The sequence below is a fragment of the Phodopus roborovskii genome, unplaced genomic scaffold, assembly GCF_943737965.1.
Source record: "Phodopus roborovskii unplaced genomic scaffold, PHOROB, whole genome shotgun sequence".
NCBI lineage: Eukaryota > Metazoa > Chordata > Mammalia > Rodentia > Cricetidae > Phodopus > Phodopus roborovskii.
The window spans coordinates 319,932-344,053 of record NW_026125958.1 but is presented as its reverse complement, the minus strand read 5'-3'; the positions used below and the strand labels follow the sequence as shown (position 1 = coordinate 344,053).

Genomic DNA, 24,122 nt, shown 5'->3' with positions numbered 1-24,122 from the left:
AGTCATTACTAAGCTTCCTAAAACAGAGGCAGAATATAAGTGCAAATCTTTTGTTTTTATATGGAATTGCTCACTTAAGTAGTTTAAATATCAAATTACCAAAGTGGTTTAAGTCTATTATAGTTTCTATGTAAATTTTAAATATTGAGCTTATGATTTTTTTTCTGAAAGGAAAGATAAACATACCATATATATATAGGAAATTGTTGGTAAATACATAAAAATGTTAGTGGCAATGCATTTCCACAAGATCCACTTTTTTTGGGGTCATGTTAAGTTTTTTCCTTCTCTAAATTTTAATCGACAATATGATGTTTCACGTTCATGGTTGAGGCAGGAATAGTGGGAGTCTCAGGCTAGCCTGGGCTACATAGCAAGGCCATGTCTCAAACTGGCAGCTGTAGCAGCAGCAGCAGCAACAACAGTAACAACAATTACCATCACTACCACCATCAAAAAAGACAAAAAAGTGGAACACACACAAAAAAAACACAAGTGGTTTTGATGTTGCTATTTTCAGCAACTGCCTAGATGGGGTTAAAACAACGTTTTTAATGCAGAATTGTATCAACCATATAGGAAAAAATAGTTAATGATGAGTTCTTCCTACAGAAGAACCTTTTTTCCTTCATTTTGGTTGTGAGCCTAGCCTTTAACAGCCGAGTCATCTTTCCAGCCCTTTTCCTTCTTTTTAGTTATTCTTTGTGTGTTTTGCATCATACCTCCAGATGAGCAAAAGATGGGGTCAGTTCTCTCTCTTTCACACCCTCAGGGTCTGATCTTCCACACCTACACCTTCAGGGCCAGCTCTACTGTGTAGCCCAGGTGAGATGTAGAATGCTGCATCCCACTCTTATGACTCCAAGGCCAGTTTTCTCACCTGCCTCAAGTGTGGGTGGGTGCGGGGAGGGGGAGGGCATCCATCTCTTTCCCTCCCATGCCACCATGTGACAGATGAGTAAAGGAGGCAGCTCTCCCATGTTCACAACATCAGGGCTGGTTCACCCACACCTCTGCCAACATGGTACTGTACTGCCCAGGTAAGATTCAGAGTCCACTTTCTCCTGTGTTTCAGCTAGTAAGGAGGTGGGATCAACTCCCTCATCCACCCCAAGTGGCAGGGGTAGAAGGTGGCCATCTTTCCCTCGCCCTCACCACAACATGGCAGACAAGGGGAGTGTGGCCAGCTATCTAGCTCTCAAAGCTACAGAAGAATCTTATTTCATTTTGCATATTATACATGTTCCCTAAAAGCTGGGCAGAATGGAATTGTTATGCATCAAATCCTATTTCCCACACCCAAATCAGAATTTTAGAGATGTTTTATTTCCAAGTGAAGTTCAACCAAGTTTCTTGGTATGTTAGTGTTAGGTTTTAAGGCTTTTCCCAGCTACTTCTGTAGTTGAAGATCCTATAAACAAATACTACACTAGTACTTCAAAGAGCCTGGGAGAAAAATTTCTTTGAAACAGTGAGTTCCTGATTTCTCTGGTCTATGGTTAGCAGTTTGGTTTATTTAGTTTTCTCGGCCCAGTGTGACCATACATGGTTCCACTAGCCAATGCAAGGCAATTATGTGTAATTGGAAAACAGTTTCAAAATAGCTCAGAGTCACAGAATTTTATTAAGCTTTGAGAGCCAATCTCAGTGATGGGCCATTCTAAAAGATTCATTTCATAGGTGGGAAACCTGAGGTCCAGACAAATTTAGCAACTTGTTATGATTAAAGGAGTAACCAAGAGTGCTCAGAACTGAGACCCATTGATCATTCTTCCTAATTTAAGGGTTTCTACTCTACCAGGAGTTAACAGGTTTTTTTCCCACTCTACAAAGGGATAGTTCATAAATATTTTAGTCTTTGAAGGCTACATGGTTTCTTTTGATACTACTCAACTTGGCCACCAAAGCACACAAAAGCAACAACACATCAAATGTAAATGAATATATGGTACCGATTCTCAATAAAATTAACATCACTTAAAGGGTAGACTGGACCCCCAGGCCACCGTTTTCCAACTCCCACAGTACACTATAGCTAGTGAACAGCCAGTTGGGTACAGCAATATAAATGATATATAAGTAGTTCTCCATTTTTTGGTTTATTCAACCTTGACAAAGAAGCTTGCCATTCAGATTTACTAGGTATGCTTTAGCATGTTTTAAGGATGAAACATAATTTTAAGTTAAGACTATTCCAAATCTGTTAAGAAAACTATGAGAAAATGAAAATTTCCTGCTTTTCAAGTACTTGGGGGAGACTGATCAGCAGGCAGAGAAGCAGGCAAGGAATACTTGTGCCATTTGCAGAACCAATAAAGGAAAGCCATACAGAGTTGTCAGAAATCCCCCTTGCTGTGTTCTCTTCCTTTTAAAGAGAATTTCTCATTTGACAGTTTCTACATGTATTTAAAATACTCTGGTCACACTCCTCCTACGTCCTCCTACTTTCATATCTTTTTGTTTTGGGTCTGTTTTTACTTTGGGACCTCCCTGCATTGATATGGGTGTGGAGCTGTCCACTGGAACATGGGCAACTCACTTGTGACTACACAAAGAAAGATAATGACTTCTCCCCCAGTGAACCTAGACTGCCATTAGCTTCTCAGAATGGGGTGTGGTCCCAGGAACCATCTCCCATCTATGACTGAATGCTTAGGGACTCAGTCTTGTGTTATTTGTCAGAGGAAAAGTTTTTTACAAGAGAGTGTGGCTAGATACCTTAGGCTGGCCTTGAAACCTTGCTTCAGAGCTGGGATTACAGGTGTGTGGTACCACGCTTGGCTCAATTTCCTAAACTGATTGCACTCAAATATAGGATAGTGCTTCTATTTAGATAGAATTCTTTCCTTTAAGGTCCCAAATCTATATTAATGTTCCATTATATTTGTTTAATAGAAGTTACTTTAAACAGCAAACACATTGAAATGAAAATTATTGTAGACAGGTAATTTCTGCTTATACAAAAATCAGTAGTGATAGTGAAAAGGATCAAAATATTTTATTCTAAAACATACCACTTTCATGTAAAGATATTTTAATTTATGAAGCATTTTAACTGTTTGAGAATTTCATACATGCATACATAACGTGTTCTGCTTCATTATAGAAGCAAAGGGAATAACTTTTGGAACAGATATCCTATTGAGCTTTCCCTAGATTAACAAGCTCATATGCCAATAGACTCCTTTAATAGCTGGTGCCCAAGACAGAAGGCAGTATACCCTCCCATGATGTTTAATTTCTGCTGTCAACTTAGTTGCACTTGGAATCATCAAAGATTCCAACACTGGGTGAGTCTGTGAGAGTTTCTCAAGAGGATTAACTGAGGATGGAAGATCCACTCAATTGTTGCAGCGCTATTCTTTGTTCTGGGGACCAAGACTGACAAAAGAGAAAGGACACCAATTACTGGCATCCATCTCTCCTGGCTTCATGACTATGGGCAGACACAACATGACTCCTTCCCTCATACATGCTGTCATGTCCTCATATACGCAAACAGTCAGCCAAAGTAAACTGTCTTCCTTAAGTTGCTTGTGTCAGGCATTTTGTTGTAACAATGAGACAGTAACTAAGTAACTAACATATCACTTAAGGAGTCCACACCTCAGAGTACACATCCCCCTCATAGCCTAGATAACACAGTCTTCAGGGCCATGAACATTACATCTCCCTTTACTTAGACTCCCAATTCTCCCAGGAATTTGGTTTACACACCCTGTATTTCTTTTGCTGGATTTATTTCTGAACATTTCAATGAGTAGACTTATGCCTTAATTTCCTCTTAAGACTCTTTATTGCTCATATATGAATGGTTGGTTCATGTTTATAGTGATTCATAACATATACTTGATATGAACTTGTTCTTTCCAGTGAATTTCTTAGGATTTTCTACAATATGGATCATCTGCCAAGACAATTTTACTCTCTTCTCAAATGGAAGCCTTGTCTGAATATATCATGACCCAGTCAGTTATCTCTACTCCTGATATGTTCTAGGTGGTGCTGATCTGCTGATCCAAAGTCCTTACATGGGAAGTGTAGAGTTGTTTCCCTTTTTACTTAGTTCCAGTAACTTATAATCTTGGTATGAAACAATTACAGGGAAAATCCATGAAGTCAATATTTTATATGCTTTAAATGACCTTTACAATGGCATAGTGCTACAATTATTGCATCTTACTATGAGCTATTGTTACTCTTACTGTTCCTAATTTATTATTACACTTTATCAGAAGCATGTTTGCATATAAAAACAGTAGAATATATGGAATTCAAGACAGAAATATTTCAGGCACATACGGGTCTTACATGTTACATGATCACTATACTACTTGAGGAAAATAGTGGCAAGGGAGTGAGTATAACTTTACAAGTAAGAGAACTTCTTGTAGATAATGTAAAGGGAAATGATCAAAATAAGCGAGAAAAGTCTTAAGCATAATTTCTTTGGAAGAAAAATAAGAACAGAGATTATTCAGTAAATATTTCCAGTGTTTTGTGCAATTTTTAAAGTTCCTAAGAGCTGGCAAGATTGCTCAGTGGGTAAAGGTACCTGCCACCAAGCCTGAGTGTTTGAGTTCAATCACTGGAACCCACATGCGAAAGCAGAAAACTAACTCCCACAAGTTGTCCTCTGACCTCCACATGCCTAGTATGGCATGTATGTTCCCTGCCCTTTAGGCATACAAAATAAATAAAAAAGTAATAGAAGTTCCTAAAAGCTCTAATATATTAAAGTTGAATGACTAGCAAGAATCTGAAATGGTACATGATGGTTATTCAGGAATTACAATCATTTATAGACCACTAAATTAAAGGTATTACCATTAAAATCAAAATAATGTATTAACAAAAAGCCCAAAGTTGCAGTAAAAACCATTTTTGGAGCATTTACCACAGTAACTCATTGAATCCTGCTACTCCTAGGAATTAGTAGCTACCACTATGCATACTTAACAGATAATGACACACATCAAGGCACAAAAATGTTAGGTAACTTTCTCAAGGCTTTCAATGAGGGAGTGTCAGAACTGGGATTTGCCTACAAATCATAGCAAGAGCAGCTCTTCTGTATTGTATGATTCTTCTGCTACCATAATCAAAATTCAATAATCAGCTTTCAGTGAGTTTTCTTTTTTAATCACTTCTAAAGTAGCCTTAAAAATTAGGCTGCTGTACCATTTGGGGAAGTTCAAATCAGTGTCTGCAGTAAAACATGAGTGGGCACCTAACTGTTCACTTGGGGAAATAAACTGTGGGGTGGTAGGGTGTTGTAAACCAGGGAAGTTACAACCTTTGTTCTAGAAGTTAATAGGAGAGGCATAAGGAAGAGAATAAGTTCCTTGAGGAGGGCAGGAATGGTATGTGTTAACCTGGTGGCTGACAATTCTCAGGAATGCAACCTTGCTAGAACCTAAAACAAGCCCATAATGATTAGGCTGACATTTCTAATTCTATGTTGCTTGGCTGGTCTTGAGACTTTAAATAGCCTGCAAAGGGATGTGGTAAATCCACATGACCCCTATTTGTTGTTATAGTTTGGCCCTGTCCAAATGAATCTTAGTCACCAGTTTGGCTATTTTTGGTCTAAGTCTGCTTCCATGGCACCAGGGGAAGAATACGTCTCCTGTGATGGGTGAACCCAAGCCTAAGTGAAGCATCTGTATTTGGACAATGGAAGGCTCAACCTTACATAGTGTAATGTTATGTGAGGCCAAAGCAGGGCCAAGGATTAAAAAGATGTAGAGAAGAGTTAAGAAAGAAGCACAGACACAGTTTCTTTAGACAACTGGACAAGAAACAAACTGCAAAAGAGATGACTAAATTTTACTTTGAATGATTTATTTTTTATTTTTTTATTTGGTGCCTATACCAGTTTAGGTAGATGTCAAGGCAAAGATGTCAAGCCTTAAGAAACTTCTTTGGCCAGGTGGTGCTGGTGCACGCCTTTAATCCCAGCACTTGGGAGGCAGAGGCAGTCCATCTCTGGGTTTGAGGCCATCCTGATCTACAACATAGCAAGTTCCAGGACAGCCAGGGCCACACAGAGAAACCCTTAAAAAAAAAAAGAAACTTCTTTGGGCACTAGCTCAATGATGGCATATCATTAATAATTATTTTTGCTAAGGATTTTATAAAAGCAGATAGAGAAGAGCCAGTTTGAAGTCCTGACAACAACAACAACAAAAAAAAAAAAAAAATTAGGAGAAAAGCTTAAATAAGAATGTTCAGCATTAATAATATGTGACCAATTCGCTTGCTGTTTAGTAGCATTTAACATCCAATAGAATCTTCTACAAGTGTGGGGACGTTTTGTAACTGTGCTGTTCAATATAGTAGCTAGTCTACCGAGCTCTTGAAACATGATGGTATGAACAGGGAACAGGTGCTTGGAATTTTAAATTTTAAGTAACTTATATTCACAGAGGAACATGTGGCTAATGGATATCATTTTGGGCATTTCAGCCTTCCATGGCACTTTTTTAACTTAAGAATTTCCCCAAATATTTACATAACATCTACCGCTATATAAAATCATTCATAATCTTCAAGGGGTAAAGAATAATAAATTAACAGTATTATAATTTAGGACATCTGAAAATACTCAAGAAATTTTGCAGCAGGTAGGAGTCAGGTAACTAGAAACCATTATCTAGCCAGCCACTTACAGAACACACTCAGTAGCACAGATCAAGTAAGCATTAGTCATTTCCTCTGCATCTCTGTGGCACAGAGTGCGAGACCTCCACCACTGAATTGTGGGTCTTTTCCAGAAAGTTCTGAAGTAAAATGGCTCCCCTCGAGGGGTCATTATCATTGTGCCTTTTCACTTTTTGAGGCAGGGGATAAGGAGAGTGGCAAGAAAACTAACTAGGAAGAACAAAGGATGGCAGGTGGTTTGTAAACATTTTCTTATAGATTATGGCGGGGGGCTTTCACTTATTGCTTTATGATGGTTGTTCAACTCTACATTCAATGTTAACCCAGCTGCAGTTTATACTGAAAAATCACACTTGAAATATTTAAAGTGTTATTCTCATTGTTGGCTTAATTTTGAAGCAGTGTTTCATTATGTAGCCCAGGCTGGCCTGAAACTCATGAAACTCTTGCATCAGGCTTTTCAGTGGTGAGATTATAGATGTATGTCATGTTATTTTTTCTGTCAAAATATTTATGTTTGGAAAACCAAAGCTTAAATTCATAATATAACCATATTTCTGCTATGAATTTTAAAGACAAAAAAAAAACAAAAAAATATGTGTTCTAGTTGCTAAATTTTGTTTTGATTCCTACTGCATCATTAACTTATAGTGATCTTAACAACACAAATGTTTACTGAGATGGCAACAATGTTTAGAAATAATTTAGCTATAGGAAAAATAATGTTAATATGAGGATGTGTCTGTAGGAATCAAAGTGGAATAAAAGCATGATCATCAACTCTATGTAATAGGCTTTTTGGTGTTTTTAACATTTACCTTTAGTTTCCTCCTTGCATTGAATTTTCTCAGTTGTTCTACTGTTTCTGGAAGATGAATTTTGTAGGCATAACGATCCCGCTCCTATAAAAGAAGATTATGATCATACACTACTACTGAAAAAAGTGAAGAAGGTTAACATGAATTATGAAGGTCAAATCTTAGATGTGAAGTTTAGATCTAATTTTAGGAAATCGGTTATTTTATTCCATATACTGGTACATATTCTAATATAATATAAACACTAAAATTGATGGCTAAATAGTATTTCTAGCAAGAACAAAGGACTAAAGTAATAGATTATCTAATTTATAGGCCTGTGGCTAAAGTTATAATGGTTATAAAAATATGAAGTTAGCCTTTTCTACTTAATTTTTTTTTAGCTATTATGCAAAATAACAGATTTTATGATGCCATTTTCATATATGTATCGTTGTGCTGAAGTTCTCTTCAACATGAACTGTCAGGTAAAATGAGGATTTAAAAATTGAGGCTACACTGATTCACCGTTCTGTACTGACAGGAATAACTAACTGGACTACAAAAATCACCAAGTCTTCCAACTAGGACAGACTTTTCAAGGGTATCCAATCCAGCCATTTCCTCCATGCAGGGTCTGCTTCAATCCTTGCCCAGAAAGAAATCACTTCCTTTGTGGCAGCCCTTTAGAATTCCAGTAGAGCAATTTAGAATTTTATCTTAGAAAAATGAAACTAGATTCCTATCTTTCACCCCACACAAAAGTCAACTTCAAATGGATCAAAGAATTTAACTATAAAACCTGAAATTCTGAAACTGTTAGAGGTGAAACGTGCAAATATAGGTCTAGGGAGGGTTTTTCTCAATAGGACTTGGTCACTTAAGGTTAACAATCAACAAATGGGACCAGATGGTATTAAAAGGCTTCTGTACAGCAAAGGAAACTGTCAATTGACTAAAAAAGCAACCTATGGAAGGGGGAAAAAATCTTTGCTGGCCAGACACCTGACAGAGAAGTTGTATCTGAAATATTTAAAGGTCTAACAAGAATTAAGGAACAACCAATTCAACAAATGGGCTAATGAAACGGACAGATCTCCAAAGATGGAATAAATATGGTCAATAAATATTATGAAAACATGCTAGACCTCACTAGCCATTTGAGAAATTCAAGTCAGAACTAGCCAGAATGGCAGTTGTGGTGCTATTTACAGAGACAGTGGTTGAAATAGAACAAGTACCCACCACAAAAATGTAAGGATAAAGAGAAGGCAGATTAATACATGTAGAGAGAATGCAGTGATGGCACAGTATGGACAGATTAGATGGGAGGGATGATGAGGATGAGGGAGGCTAGGCTGCCTTTATTATGAGATAGCAGGGATAAAGGCACCTGCTGCCAAGCCTCATGACTTGAGTTTGATCCCCAGAACCTACAAGAAGAGAGAACCAACTCCACAAGCTACCCTCTGACCTCTCCCTCCAACGTGTGCCATAGCACACCACCTAAATAAATAAGTATATGTAAAACAACTTCTTAGGAACATTCACATGCCCCTCAGTCTTTGTATGAATATACACTTAATTTATCTAAGGAGCAGATAGAATGGCTTTTTAAGAGGTGGTCAAACTGTTTTACAAATTGGGTGTATCCTTTTACATTCCCAGTAACAGCATGAGTTCCAGTTGTTCTATAGCTTTGTCAACACTAGGTGTGGTTAGTCATTTATTAATTTGATTTACTTAATATATGCATGTTTTGCCTGCATGTATGTATATGCATCATGTGTTTGCAGTGCCCATGGAAGCCAGAAGATGGACCTGGAGTTAAAGATCACTGTGAGCCACTTGAACCCTCTGGAAAAGCAGCCAGTTCTCTTAACTGTTGAGCTATCTGTTCAGCTCCAGTAATTTTTATTTTAGCCACTCTAACACAAGTGTACAGGAATCTCACTGTGGCATTATTTAGATTTCCCTAATGACTACTAATATTGAGTAGCTTTGCCTTTGTAAAAAATGTCTGCTCAAGTATTTTCATATTAGATTTTATGTTTATTATGGAGTTTTGAGAATTCTTTACATTCTTTAGATTAAGACATTTATCAGATACATAATTTGGAAGGATTTATTCTGTTTGTAGTTTGTTTTTCATTCTGTTAATAGTGTCCCTTAAATAATAGAAGCTTTTAGTTCTGCATGTATTTTGCAGATAGAACAGGATGCTGTGATAGACTAAACATGGGTAGTTTGAGGAAGAGGACACCAAGATACACCACAATTTTGGGTGTGAGTAACTGAAGTCTGATTCCAACTGTACTGAGAAAACTAGGGCAAGCAGCTTGAAACATGTATGTCTTGTTTGGATACATGGTAACAAATGGGGTTTACAGTGTTTTAGAAAACACTTTGTACCTAATAGCATACACATATTCCCCAAAGTATTAGGTATTGACAATATGGAAATTGGTTCAGAAGTGAAGTAGTGAGATGACTGATGACTATCTAGTGGTGAGTGATGAGACAGAGCAAGCACATTTCATCACATGCTTCTGCAGAGTGAAGACCCAGGATCAGTTACTGGATATAATGGCTAGAAGACCGAAAGCTGGAGAAAGGAAGGTAGATACTTTAGGGATCCCAGGGTTTCAGGTGAAAGGTTAAGCTGATATTGCTGCTATTTTCTTTATTCTATTTTACTATAGTTTTGATTCCTAACACTTCCTACCCTAGGTATAAGGTTGCAGCCTGAAAAGCCAAAGGACAAGTAACACTGACCAATGAGCTCCAAGAAAAGCCCATGGGGAAGAGGATATTTTATGGCTATTTTGCATCCTGGCTCTGTCTTCCTTCCCGACTAGGAAATTTATTACAACTGTAACACTGAACTCTGCCTGTACTTAATCCTACTACTGTTGGGATGGATATTTATAGCAAGCCTCATTAATTCGGATAGATAGAGATGTTAAACAGCTGCAAGTCAACAACTATAAGGCATTCATATATTACCTGGTTTAATACTCAGAGTCTTTTTCAACATGGAATAAATAAGAAAGACCTACTCTTTTAAACCAAAGAAATAATTATTTTGCTGTCAGTATTGACTCAAAATAATGTTGACTTTGGATAGCCCTTATTACATGAATTTTCATCATTCTATTTCTTTATTTTGTAGTTACTGGGGGCATTTTCATTAAGCCTTACATTTTTAGCCATTCCCAATCAACGAAACTTACATCCATTGTAATGGGACACACATATACATTAACAAGGGCTAAATGTAACATAAAGTTGCTCTTTCCAGTGAGATAAGCTCCTCACTGACTTCTTTGTCTCCACATGACAAATAAGTAATGAGAATAACCAGTACTTCACACATGGAAGTGACTCTGAGTTCAGCTTTCCAGACTTTTCCTTTTATGTTACTGACATTTTAAGCATTTAGTGCCAGGAATCTATTCTGTATGGAGCTCAGACTACTCAGGATGAGAACTATAATCATTGGTAGAGACAAGAATTTCCAGAAAGAAATATGTTATTAGCCAAGATAGGCTTTGATAATGAAAGCCACTTTAACTTGTATAATGCTAAGACATTTTTTAAAGGATCTTAAAAATGACTTAAGCAGCTGCTATTGTCCTTATTTGGCAGCAAAAATAACTTCTAAATGGCAAAAGAGCTTCATTGGAGAAAACTGGTAGAAGTAAAAAAGAATAGTAATCTTCTAAGCTGTTCTTTTCATATCAGGAAAAAAATGCTAAAACTAAAAAAGTGAAAAAATACTGACGAATCGATTCTTTGCTGGGAAAATAAGAAATATTAGTATTAAAAAAGGTTGAATGCTTATTTCAAAAGTAATATTCTTTTTAATGTTATTGGGAACTGTACTTGGGATTTTATGCATGCTAGGAAAGTGCTTTATAACAAACAATAGCCCTCATTCCAGGAAATAATATTTCCAAGAATTAAGATTCACTGAAATGTCAAAATTGCTCTATAACATTATTACATGTCATCATCACCAGGAATACATTATTAACCAATATTTTTATGTATCTTAGTATCTTGCATAACCCTGGATGAAGCAGCATGGTATAATAGCCAGGGAAGATTTTCCAAGAAACTGGTATTTAAATAAGAATCTGATGATGGTGAGGGAACATATCACAAAGTAACCTAGGTAAAGAAAATTCTAGGCAAAGGGTATGGCTAACCCAGGAGGGTTTGAGGCATCCATGTACCTGTGGCCTGAGGATCAATCAGCAAGGAGGCCAGAATGACACAAACTGAGGCTCAGGAGACAAGGGCAGGGTAAAACCAGAAAGGTATCAGGAAACCCTGTTAGATAGCAGGTTAAGGAAGAATACTTCAGGAGAGAGGCCTGGATTCAGGCCTCATCATGGACAGACACTTACAGGCAGTAAAACTCAATGAGGTCTCCCAGGTACAGAGTGAGATGGGGGGAAAAAAAAGGATGAGGAGCAAGGATGAAGGCCAGGCAGTGGTATATCTATGTGATGTGGTAGGTATGGAAATGAGGGAAAATCAGCGAGATCTGAGGGGAGTCAGCCAGACAAGCAGAAGGGAAACAGAGGACAGGTATCCTCTGGAGCCAAGGAAAGAAAGTTTCAGGAGATGGAACTTTGTCAACAGACCAAGAAGGTCTGGCCCTGGGATCTGATCACTAGGTTTAACAACGGAAATGTGAAGGTCAGTAGTGACTAGAAAAGAGCTGTTTTCTTTTGAGATTTTTAGATTCTGGGGTTCAAACTTAGGGCCTTGCACATGCTAGGTGAGTACTCTACTAAGACATACCCATTGCCAATAAGAGCTGTTTCAGTGGGGTTGGTAGGATTGAGATCCTGACTAGTATGAGTTCAAGAGAAAGGGACTGGAGAAACGAGTACATATAATTCTTTTTAGTTTTGCAATTGAGGGAACTAAGAATTGGGGGAAGAAGCTGGAGGAATCTGTAGGAGCAGAAGAAGACAAATGTGTATGCATGCTTGTGGATGTAAGCAATAGAAACAAATCACAACACATTAGACCCAAAAGAACCAGAAAACTGATAATGTGGGAAAGAAGGAAGTAACCGGAGCAATGCCATACAGTTAGTGAAAGGGACAGGGTTAAGAACATAAATGATGGGCCATGGTAGGCTGAACTAAAGTCTTGGTTCTATCAGTGACAACTTTGGTGACTTAGGGAAAAATTCTGGACATCTCTGAGGATGTATTCTTCCTTATAAAGCAGGAATTTGCTGGAATTACAGCGCGATGATTTAATGAAGCAATACTATTTCCTGGTGCCTCAAGATATGGTTTTCCTTAATCTAGTAAAATGGGATAGGAAAGCTTTTGAAATGTGTCTTTCCCTTAAATCAGTAAATCTATACCAGTGAAGTCCTACAGAGTATACCGTTACACCCAAAATAAAGGTAATGTAAGATAACATGGTCACTTCAGCTGCTCCTTTTCTTTTGGTACATGTGTTTGCCCATACAGCTTCTGCCTTAATCTGCTTTTGTGCCCTGTCCAACAGCTGAATATCTTACATGTCTCAGACAAGGTACAAGACAGCAAGCACAATGGACAGAAGTGATGAAAAGGCCGAGAAACGAGCAAAGAGTGAAAAGGTCCATCTTCTAGGGTGGTGCATTACTGCTGTTAGCCTTTAAGTCCAGTGTGGGTAGGGACCCGTGAGTGCAGGTACCTTAAGCCATGGGTGATTCAGTGCTTCATAAACAGTGATCCTTTCTGCAGGATCCAGCATCAGCATGCGGCGTACTAGGTCTTTGGCACTTTCCGAGATATGGCTCCACTGCCTTGGATTCATCTGAGGAGGGAAAAAGGAACACTCCAGTTATTTTCAATGCTGACTATTGTTTAACATTCTATAGTATTTCAATCTACTATTTTCAGAGCAAATAACAGAGATTGGAAGATGGGTTTCCCAAGGAATAGGAGAACCCATGCAATGCTTTGGGATCATTTCCCTCATTACATGAGGGTTTGTATCAGCAGTTATTTTGTTGGTGCTGCTATATTGTAATATTTTCAATATTTAAAAGGCAGAATGGCCATGACTCTGGTTTCTAGTTTTTGATTCTCAGATAAGAAGGGTAGAATATACAGAGCTACAAAGTACTGGAATATATTGGAAATGGAAAAATTAAGAAAGATTCTGTTTTGTAGACAAGATTTCCTTAAGTTTAGGATGGACTAGAATTCACACTGTAGCCCAGACTGATCTTGAACCTCCAGTTGCTTTTGGGTGCTGTCATTACAGATCTGTCCTACCACACCCACTAAAGAAAGTTTGAAAAACAATGTCTTCAAATACTGGGATCAGGTGCTGAGTGTGGTATGTGTCACTGCAATTTTAGCAATGGGAGGCTAAGGCTAAGTGAATTGTGAGTTTGAGATCAGCATAGGTTGGATAGAAATTTCAAAAGGAAGAAAGAAAGGGAGGAAGGGAGAAAGAAAGAAAGGAAAGAAGAAAGGAAGGAAGGAAGAAAGAAAGGAAGAAAGAAAGGAAGAAAGAAAGGAAGGGGTAAAGGAAGGAAGGAAGATGCACACAAGCCCTAAAACAAGATTGGGAGCAACATTAAATGTGAAGCTATAAAAATTCCTTAATTGGATATTCTGAACACAGTATTCAAAATCTAAGGGAAAATACACTATCACCATACTCCTACTCCTGTTAAACAGCTAGTTCCACTTGTATACTGTACTTGGTGAAGTCACTCCTTTCTTTTAGAGAGGAGACAAGCAATTAGCGTGGTAACACTGAATAAAACCAAACAGTAAGAATTATGAGTTTTCAAAAAGACTTCTGAGAATGGTTGCGGATCTTTTGAGGCAAAAGCTGGACTGCTCCTGGGAAAGGGGATATTTCTAAGTCCAGAAATGAGAAAAAACACTCAAGGAAAGTGCTCAGAGCTTGGAGTTGGGAAGGGAAGTGGGAACTGGAGGTAGTGATGGAGGTGGATCCTGATCGAATGACCATGTGGGAGCTGCTTGATGCCAGGTGCTTCATGTAGTAGTGTGGCTTTTGTAACTGTTGTTGTTGTTTTTCAGGGCTGGAGAACCCTGGTCCTCACACATGCAAGGCCAAGTGTCACCTTTTAAGAGAAAATGATGGAGAATGAATACAGCTATTTAAAGCCAAAGGAAATCACAATACTTGCATCACAGCATGAAGGAATCATTACAATTTGTCCAACAGCTAGTGATAGATACTGTGCTTTGGCTCAGGTCAGGCTTTGAACTTACAGATGGGGAGGAAAAAGCATCTCCATACTGGGGAGAGCTCTTACAATTGGATGCTCTATTTTCCTTTTCTTGGAAGCAAAATTGCAAAAGCAACCACTTTCGTTTGTTGAATTTTTAGGATGGCTGGAATGAGATTGCTTCAACATTGCCACCCTATTGAAATTGTGGTCAATGGACCTATTTGAAAGTGGTTACTAATTAGGCAGGGCCTAGACAATTATGTTCTCCTATCATTTTGGGGGGACGCAACTTGACACAAACTAGAGTTGTCTAGGAAGGGGAAGCTCAATTGAGAAAATGCCTCCATTAGATTGGCCTATAGATAAGTCTGTGGGGATTTTCTTGATTAATGATTGATATGGGAGGGGAGGGCCCAGGCCACATCCCGTGGTCCTGAGTTGTATAAAAAAATCAGACTGAGTAAGCCATGCGTCACAAGTCCATATTCAACACTGGACCATAGTCTCTGCTTCATTCCCTGCTTCCAAGTTCCTGTGTTGGCTTCCCCCACCCACCCCACTGATGGACTATAATCTGTACGCCAAATAAACCCTTTCCCCCACAACTTGCTGTGTGTCATGGTATTTCATCACAGTGGTCTAACTAAGACACCCTTCTTCTCTAACCCGGGACTCATGTGCTCTTCAAAATCTGATTTTTTTCCCTTGGCAAATAAAAAGATCCAAAATTGGTGGTTACAAATTCTGAAGAAAGGGTTTGCATTGGTAATTTCCTTCTCTTTTTATGAGGGTGTCTAACCCTGACAACATAGTCCTTCGGCTGGCAAAACTGGATGGGGGTGGGGAGGGACTGGGTTAGAAAATAGTCATTTATTTGAACAGCATTTACTTGAAATGCTAGCACATACTCCAGTGTAATAGTATTCTCTGACATCTACCTTAAAAGAACAAGTAAGGGGAGAGGACAAATACTATGGGTTTTCTCCCCTACACAGAATCTAGATTTAAAACATATACATGCCATGAAGGCAAGAGGGGAGCTATTTGGAGGAAGGGGATGGGAGGAGGGAGGGTGGATAATGGAGTAGCAAATATATCTATATCTATATCTATGTATATATATACACATGCATATATATGTGTGTATATGTACATAAAAATCTCATAAGGAAACCCACTGTTTCGTATGCTAGCAAAAATGTAGTAAGAAAATGGAAAAAAAGGATCAAGAAAGTCAGCAAATGAGAATCAGCTCTAAGTCCAATCACAAGAGTAGGGGCAGCTTCCAACTGAGCTATACTACACTCAGAAGGTGGCATGGAGCTTTTCCTAGAATTGTTCAAGATCAGGATTTTACTGCTGCTTTTGATAAGTTCCATCAGGGTGTGGAAATGATTTTAGTTTCTGAGATGTTTTGGAATAATCTAAAAGTCTATGAAATGCAGAGTAAGATTATAATATATTAGTTATGGAAGCCCAAGGCTCTCCTTATCCTTGTGTGATCGATGATTTCCATAATGAAGAAGCAGCAGTACATATTGATAGAGTCGTATCACAGTATGGAAAAAAATAAAGACAGACGTGGCAGAAATGGATCTACACTTTAAACTGCTGATGAAAATCTGGGCCTTTTGTAAAGGAAGCCTTGAAGACAAACAAGAAGTGAGATTAGCCAAAGAAAATGGGAAATAAGCTGTAAGGAGCAAAGCTTCAAGTATTTAAAGCATTGGATTCTTATTTTTACACCTTGGTACAGAAATGGTGGTAAAGCTGCTATCTTATCACTTCCTATAATATTGTCACCATTTGCTAGGAATAGGAAATTTTAAAATAACTAGATTTTTTGGACATCACAAACAGTCTAAATTTCTTACCAAGGCATAAAAATAAGTATTCAATGCTTTAAAAATAGACAAAATCAAATACCAGACGCTGTTGGAATGAAGCACATTGCCTTGGAAACCAGGAAGTTAGCAACTGAACAAACAAAAAGGAGGAATTCTATTATTAGCAAATGCTTATAACTCAAAAGGGCAGGTGGGAGATTTTATTATATGGTGACTACGCCATCAGCTGCTGAGAAGATTCAGTGAAATGCTCAGTGCAGTTCCGGGTGCATATGAAGTACTATGTCTCAGCTGCTAGCATTGCTGTTATCTTATTAACCTGATACTTTTCTTTCTTTCTTTCTTTCTTTCTTTCTTTCTTTCTTTCTTTCTTTCTTTCTTCCTTCCTTTCTTTCCGGTGTTTTTGAGGCAGCCTCACTATGTAGCCTTGGCTAGTCTTTAACTTTCTATGTAGACGAGGCTGGTGTCAAAGTCATAGAGATGTTCTTGCCTCTGGCTCCCAAGTGCTAGGGTTAAAGGCAACACCACCATGCCTGGCCCCTGGGGCACTTTTCAAGTGAGTCTCTCCCAATACATTATTATTATTTGCAACTTCATTTGATTTAGTAACATTCAGTCAGAAAGCCCAGTCTATGTATTTCTGATAATTGCTCACAATCTCCAAGGGTAGGAAGCAACGACTGCTTAAAAAGCAACCTCCTAGAGTATTTATTTACCTTGAAAGTAGTACTGTTACTTACTAGTGGTCAACTGACTCTAAGAGAAGCAGGAAAAAACCCTATATTTATAACTCTGTTTCAGAAGGATACTGTTTGCTCTTATGAGCTGACAGTGCATAAGGCAAACAAACTAAATTATCCACCATTTTCACCTCCATGTGCAACTCTGAAACTACTTTTCCACATTATGGGCTAGAAAGATGGCTCAGCTGTTCGAATGAGTGTTGCTGTTGCAGAGAACCTGCCCTCAATTCCCAGCTTCCACACAAGGCTCCTAACAACCACCTGTAACCCCAGTGGTAGGGAGATCCAATGTCTCTGGCTTCCACTGCACCTGCTCTCTGGTATTCATACCCACACACAAACACATATATACACACACTTAAAACTCAAATAAATCTTTAATAGTTGTAACTGACAAAATGAAAAGGAAATGTTAGTGGCCCCAGTCTGGGAATCTAGTGTTACTTAAACTTGTATTTGGTCTTATGGTATCAGGCATGGCTAAAAAGGAAGCAATGATTCAGTTGAATACAAAACATGAGCTTCAGTGACAATGGGAAAAAAACTCCCCAACATTAAGTGCCTTGACCAGATACAAAGACACACACTCTCACAGTTCCAAACCCTACCAGCAGCAAGTGTTGGAATATGGCTAAAAAGGTAAGAAGAATTGGAACTGTGAATGGGCCTTCAGCTTACTTATTTCTGAGATGCCTTAGGTCTTTTTTGATATAACCCTCCACAATGTCAAAAATAGCATTACTTAAATAATGAAAGAAGTAACCTGGTAATTATAAGGCAATGATAATAGCTGAGAAAACCTCAGCTCAGTAGCTATAGAATATGAATGTTTAACTTACATCAAAAGCCTCTAAATTAGGGCTGAAAACATGGCTTAGCTTTTCTGGAGTTTGGGTCCTAGCATTCATGTTGGGTGACTCATCACTGCCTATAACTCTAGTTCCAGGGGATCAAACACCTCTCTGACCTCTGCAGGCACCTGCATTCATATGCAGACACATATACAAAATTGAATTAGTAAAATCAATTCTTTAGAGAAAATACCTCTCAATTGTTACGGAATATGGTTGTGATGACCATATCAGTTTACTCTGTAATATAAAGTCATTTGTCTGCTATGATGGTGGGAATTTAAAATTAGGATAAGAAATGACTGTAAAGTACCTGTGTGAAATTCCCATTTGAATGTTATAAGTTAAGAAAAAAGCCTTAAAAATAAAAGCCTTTTCCTAAGTATAGAAGAAAGGCCCATAAAGGTCTGCTTCTCATTGAATTGAGCTCATGGTGACTCAAACCTACCCAGGCCCCACTGTGCTTCACAAGACTACTGGGTCCCGGATGTCAACACAGACTTTTGCTATGGTGGGGTTGGTAACTAGGTGACAGTCAGTTGGTGAGCAAAGACAGACAGCAACTTCAAATACCTTTTGGGATCTTTTAATCCAAATGGAAAATAAAAGTCATAAGCCATTACCTTGTACTTTCCTTTAATAATGCCTTCGAACAATCTCTCCTTGGTTCCATAGAAAGGCAAACAACCGCTGAGCAGGATGAAAAGGATCACGCCACAACCCCAGACATCAACAGGTTTTCCGTAAGGCTCTCTCTTGACAACTTCTGGGGCCATAAAGTGTGGTGTTCCAACGCGTCCTATATTTAAAACAACAACATACTGGAAAACTGCTTTTATGAAATGAGTTTTTCCTACTTGAATTCTGAAATTAAAAAAAAAAAACAGTATCAATTGGGCGGAGGTGGTGCACACCTTCAATGTCAGCACTCGGGAGGCAGAGGCGGATCTCAATGAGCCTGAAGCCAGCCTGGTCTACAAAGTGAGTTCCAGGACAGCCAAGGTTATACAGAGAAACAAAAGCAAAAGGTAATATCAGTCTAAATGAAAAATTTACCAAAATCAATATTCTTAACACTACTTCATTTTCCCTTACAAAAGGAATTCATGGAAGGAAAACATAGTTTATCTGACTACCTTTTGAAAACACCGAGTCTAGCTATTTCTTGCTTCTTCAAGAAGTTTAAATGTACTAATTTAGAGCCAGCTCAGGGGCAGGGGCAGTGAGCAACAATTTGATGGCAAAACACTTACTTTTAATTGCCAAGTTCTTATCAGATTGATTGTAGCCAATTCTCAATGGTTACTGGAAAGGGAATTAGCTCACTCCTAATGCTAATATTTGAAGAAAATGAGAGCAAACAGATGGCGTACACTAAAGCAAAATCAGGAACTCCCTCCCTCTTTTTTTTTTTCTTTTTGGTTCTCTGTGTAACAGCCCTAGCTGTCCTGGAACTTGGTCTGTAGACTAGGCTGGCCTTGAACTCACAGAGATCTGCCTTCTGAGTGCTGGGATTAAAGGTGTGCAGGCCTGGCTCATAGGAGTTGAATGCCAAAGCACCATCTGATTCTGACTTTCATCTTTAAAGAATTTTCCCTTTTTCCTCCTTCTAGGACTAGCTGCTTGCACATTATAACCATCTTTAACTGAGTACCCTCAAGACAGTCGTTTCCTCTATGGAGGGATAAAGGGCTTAAACTCTAGGGAAAGGACTTTGGGATGGGTCACTGTCTAACAGACTTGGCAGCTCTTACATTTTGCAGGCCCAGCCTTGCCTTCCTTCCTCTGTTTGTGGGCCTGTCTCTTCTTATGCTGAATCCAAGATCATCTTTACTTTGAAGATTGCAAAATACTTTATCTCACTGTGGTCCAGAGTTTAAAAAGAACCAAAGAAATCTTTCAGTCCATCTACAGAGAATATGTTGCAAAGGCCTGTTGGTGGTTATCAAACTCAGCTGGGATGGAGAGGGCTTTGCAGTTTAGTCTGCTTTCCCTCCTGTTCCTCATAATGCAAGAGTAAGCTCAGGTTTCCAACACAGAAGACACCTTCAGTCAAAATGTGCAATGAAAACTCAGTACCGACTACAAGGACCTGATGAAAGGAATAGTTTTTATTCTGGATTGTCTGAATTTGCTTCCTCAAGCAGCATAAAGGAGCTGCAGTGTTGGGAGCTGAACCTCCGTGTTCCCTGGCAGCTTCCATAAGGCAGAGTTCCAGGATAATAAACACTGATCTGATGGACACAGCAGAGGCTGGCAGAAGTAGGGAAAAGGAGGGCCAAGGGTTCAGGGTATCATTAGAAATACTGCTCCCAGGACAGTCGGGTACTTGCTGAGAAATTCATATGATACTTTTACGATCAACTCCTACGACTTCCTACACAGGTCGAGTGACTCATTCTGTGTGTGTGAGGGGGGCTCCTTGTGGGGAATAATCCAAACCACCCAGTCTAGTTAGCACTCTTTCTTTGGAGGATGTATACTCTGAGCTCAAGAATTTGCTCAGAGATAACAGAGATACACTGGTGGCTTTCTAATGTTAACTACATCAGTAATGTGAAACACTTCAGCAAACTCTTTGCTTTTGCTACTAATTTTCATTTTTTTTTTCCTGTGACCACTTGACGTTTATGACTTTGATCACAAAATTCTAAGAACAGGAAACCAATTACCAAACCAAACATGCAACTCTTTATGAAATACCTCAGATATTTACATAAATATTTACATGCTATATTAATGCAATGATAAAACCCTTCCTCAAACTTCAGGAGGGCGTTGTTCTGAGTGGTTACACTTTTTAGTACTTTAGGATTTGCATCTCCATATACACAGCCTCTTTTACCTTTTGTAGGCATTTTACAGTTTCCTATTTATTTTACATAGGATGTTACTTGTCAGTCAACCTTTTGGTGGTGACTTGCAGCTGTCATCCTGGCTATTAACAAAGAAGATCCACTACAGAACAGATCGAACTTCCAGGAACTTCACAGGTATGTAAGGAGAGATCTCTGTAAGTGGTCCCACTGTCTTTCATTTAAACATTTCCAAAGCTCTTGTTAGGTCTTCACCACCATGGTAGGTTTGGCAGATATATAGAGGGATGAGCTATGGCTCTCCCACTCCTTACAAATCTCTTGTCTTTGCTGTTACTACATGTTCTTGATCAAATTTTGTAAGGAAGTAGGTAACTTAGATAGTTCTGGTTACATGGAAGAGGAGGGATGATGGTTATAATGTGCTTGCTTTTAAAGGGCAGTAATTGCTAGTTTGGTCTTGAAGCAAAAGACTACACCTGACAGATTAAACAACAAAAGGCATTGTAAACAGATGGACTAGCAGGTGCAAATTATGAGGGGCCACAAATCTATACAGTTTTACCAAAGCCAGGCAGAAGTCCTCTGGTGTGTGCATTTAGTTCTCACCAGAGAAGACTATGAATGGATTTTAATGGTAAATGGTTTTACTACATTGTAATTATTTTCTAGGTGGTATTCAAGGTAAGTGGATTCTCTAAACAGTCAAGTGTTAGATGAAGTTAAGTGGGTTTAGCATACTGAACATGTAAAGGAGATAATCCTTTCTATTTGGTAGCCCAGGTAATCAAAGATTCCAATCTACAGAGGGAAAAAAGCTCTCTGTTCCAAAGTTGATAAACATTAGGAAAATTTCAAAAGTACTTTGGACAACAGGAAAACGTTTTTTCTAAGGGACATCATGGATCCCTGTGTTTTAAAGGCATGCAATGTTTGAAAAAGTTACTTCAAGAATATATACAAAGGTTCATTAAGAAGTGACAGTATTTTGACTATTAGGAAGTATTTTAGAGCTAGAGATGTAGCTCAGTGGAGGGCCTGCCTAGCATGCACAAGCATTGAGTTCTATCCTTGGCACCATGAAAATTTTGTGTGATGATGCACATCTGTGACCCTAGTGCTCAGAAGGTGGAGTTAGGAGGATCAGAAGTTTAAGGTCTTTTTCGATTCCTTATCAAGTTGGAGGCCAGCCTGGGCCAAATGAAATTCTGCCTTAAAAGAAAGTTTAAAAGGGATTTTCATTCTAGAGCATAGAGAATAGTAATTTTTGAATAATGGACATGCCATGAGTTCAAAACTAGTTGTAAAAAAAAAAAAACGAAAATAAAAAACAAACTAGTTGTAAAATAAAAATTAGGGGGAGGGTTCATGGACTTTAAGAAAATGGCTGAACATGGAGGCAAACTTAATGAATATACTTCCTCCTTTCAGTCAAGATTTGTGAAATAGAATCCATGCCACAGTGAATACGAACAGAACACAGATCTGGAGTAACAGACACAGAGTCATTCATTACAGCGCACATAAAAGGAATTTGGCTCATTTTCTCTCATTCTCGTGTTATTGTTTTTCAAGACAGGTTTTCACTGTGTGGTGCTGGCTGTCCTGGAACTCACAGAGATCTGCTTGCCTCTTGCCTCCCAAGTGCTGGGATTAAAGGTGTGTACCACCAACACCTGGCCAGAGCCTATTTTTAAGGGACTGAAATTCTAGTTATGGCAGCAGAGTTACTAAGTTGAAAACTCTCTGATAGTGCTGGGTAGAACAGGGTGTGAAATACTTAGGCTGGATTAGTATCTAGTTTGAAATTTTACACCAACTTAAAAGTTACTAGGTTTTGAAGGGGGCACACAAATATGGTACAATGGTCTTACCTCCAGCAACAAGTCCAGATTCTCCTAACTGGATAGCTACTCCAAAGCCCCCAAGTTTAACAGGTGCCGAGTTTTCTTTTGAGGCGAGGAGAACACAGTGGGGCTGAAAAGAAAAACGGACAATCAAACCCAAAGATAAGAATTAATGGAAAATAATTCAATTTACACAAAACTAAATAATACAATATAATAGCACTTTTTAAAATGTTAGAATTGGTTTGGCAAGATGGCTTAGAGGGTAAAGGTACTTGCCCAAGTCTGACAACTTGGAATTCACAAGGTAGAGAGAGAACTAACTCTTACAGATTGTCTTCTGCCCCCCCATAAAACTACATGTATTACAAATAATTTAAAAACTTATTATGAAAAAAACAAATTTCAGAGCCAGGCACTGGTGGTGCACATCTTTAATCCCAGCAATTGGGAGGCAGAGGCAGGCGGATCTCTGTGAGTTCAAGGCCAGCCTGGTCTACAGAGTGAGTTCCAAGACAGGCTCCAAAACTACACAGAGAAACCCTATCTTGAAAAACCTAAATAAATAAATAAATACACAAATTTCAGTTAAAACAAGCTTCTGAAGGTGGGTAGTAGTGCTGTACACAGGCAGGTAGATCTCTGAATTTGAGGCCAACCTGGTGTACAGAGCAACTTACAGGACAGGCTCTAAAGCTACAGAGAAACCCCGCCTCAAACAAACACACAAACAAATAAAGCTTCTGAATTACTTTATATGCTGAATTCTTTGTCCTCTTCTCACTTCTTAATGCTTTCTCTAAAGAGTTAAGAATTGTTTTCAGTTTTCTTTTTTTGTTCAGTAGTCTCTTCATTTGATTGACAGTTTATATTTGTTTCAGCATGGTATACTGCCTCCTGCTACAATGTGATTTTACTTATAGTTACTATAGTTTGACTCTTAGGGGCTTCCAATGGCCCTTTCTTTGTTCACCCTCCTCATCCTCTTTCTTCTTCTTCTTCTTTTTTTTTTTTATATTTTTTTCTACTCCTGAGTAAAAGGAATCAAATGGTTATTTTGTTGTTTTTTTTGAGACAGGGTTTCTCTGCACAGTTCTGGCTATCTTGGAATTTACAGTGTAGACCAGGCTGGTCTCAAACTCACAGAGATGTGTCTGTCTCTTCCTCCCAATTTCTGGGATTAGAGGTGTGAATGTTGGGTTTTCATAACTTAAATTGAGCTGTGTTCCTTGCGATTTCTCCCTGGGCATGTCTTGCCTGTGGACCTATTTTCTTTCCTACGTTGTAGTAACAATGGTGGTCTCCTTGTAGAACCCCCTCTTCACCT

General features: G+C 38.6%; 1 protein-coding gene across 13 annotated transcripts in view; it reads right to left on the bottom strand.

The window, feature by feature from the left end:
- Window positions 1–24,122, bottom strand: part of Cask (calcium/calmodulin dependent serine protein kinase) — a 309,975-nt gene that overhangs the window by 81,556 nt on the left and 204,297 nt on the right. For all 13 annotated transcript variants that reach the window (XM_051179168.1, XM_051179169.1, XM_051179174.1 and 10 more), the window contains exons 6-9: window positions 22,823–22,925; window positions 18,756–18,931; window positions 13,170–13,292; window positions 7,482–7,565 (exon numbers count right to left, since the gene is read on the bottom strand). In XM_051179168.1, coding sequence (XP_051035125.1) covers window positions 7,482–7,565; window positions 13,170–13,292; window positions 18,756–18,931; window positions 22,823–22,925 — 486 coding nt within the window. The remainder of the gene's footprint in view (window positions 1–7,481; window positions 7,566–13,169; window positions 13,293–18,755; window positions 18,932–22,822; window positions 22,926–24,122) is intronic.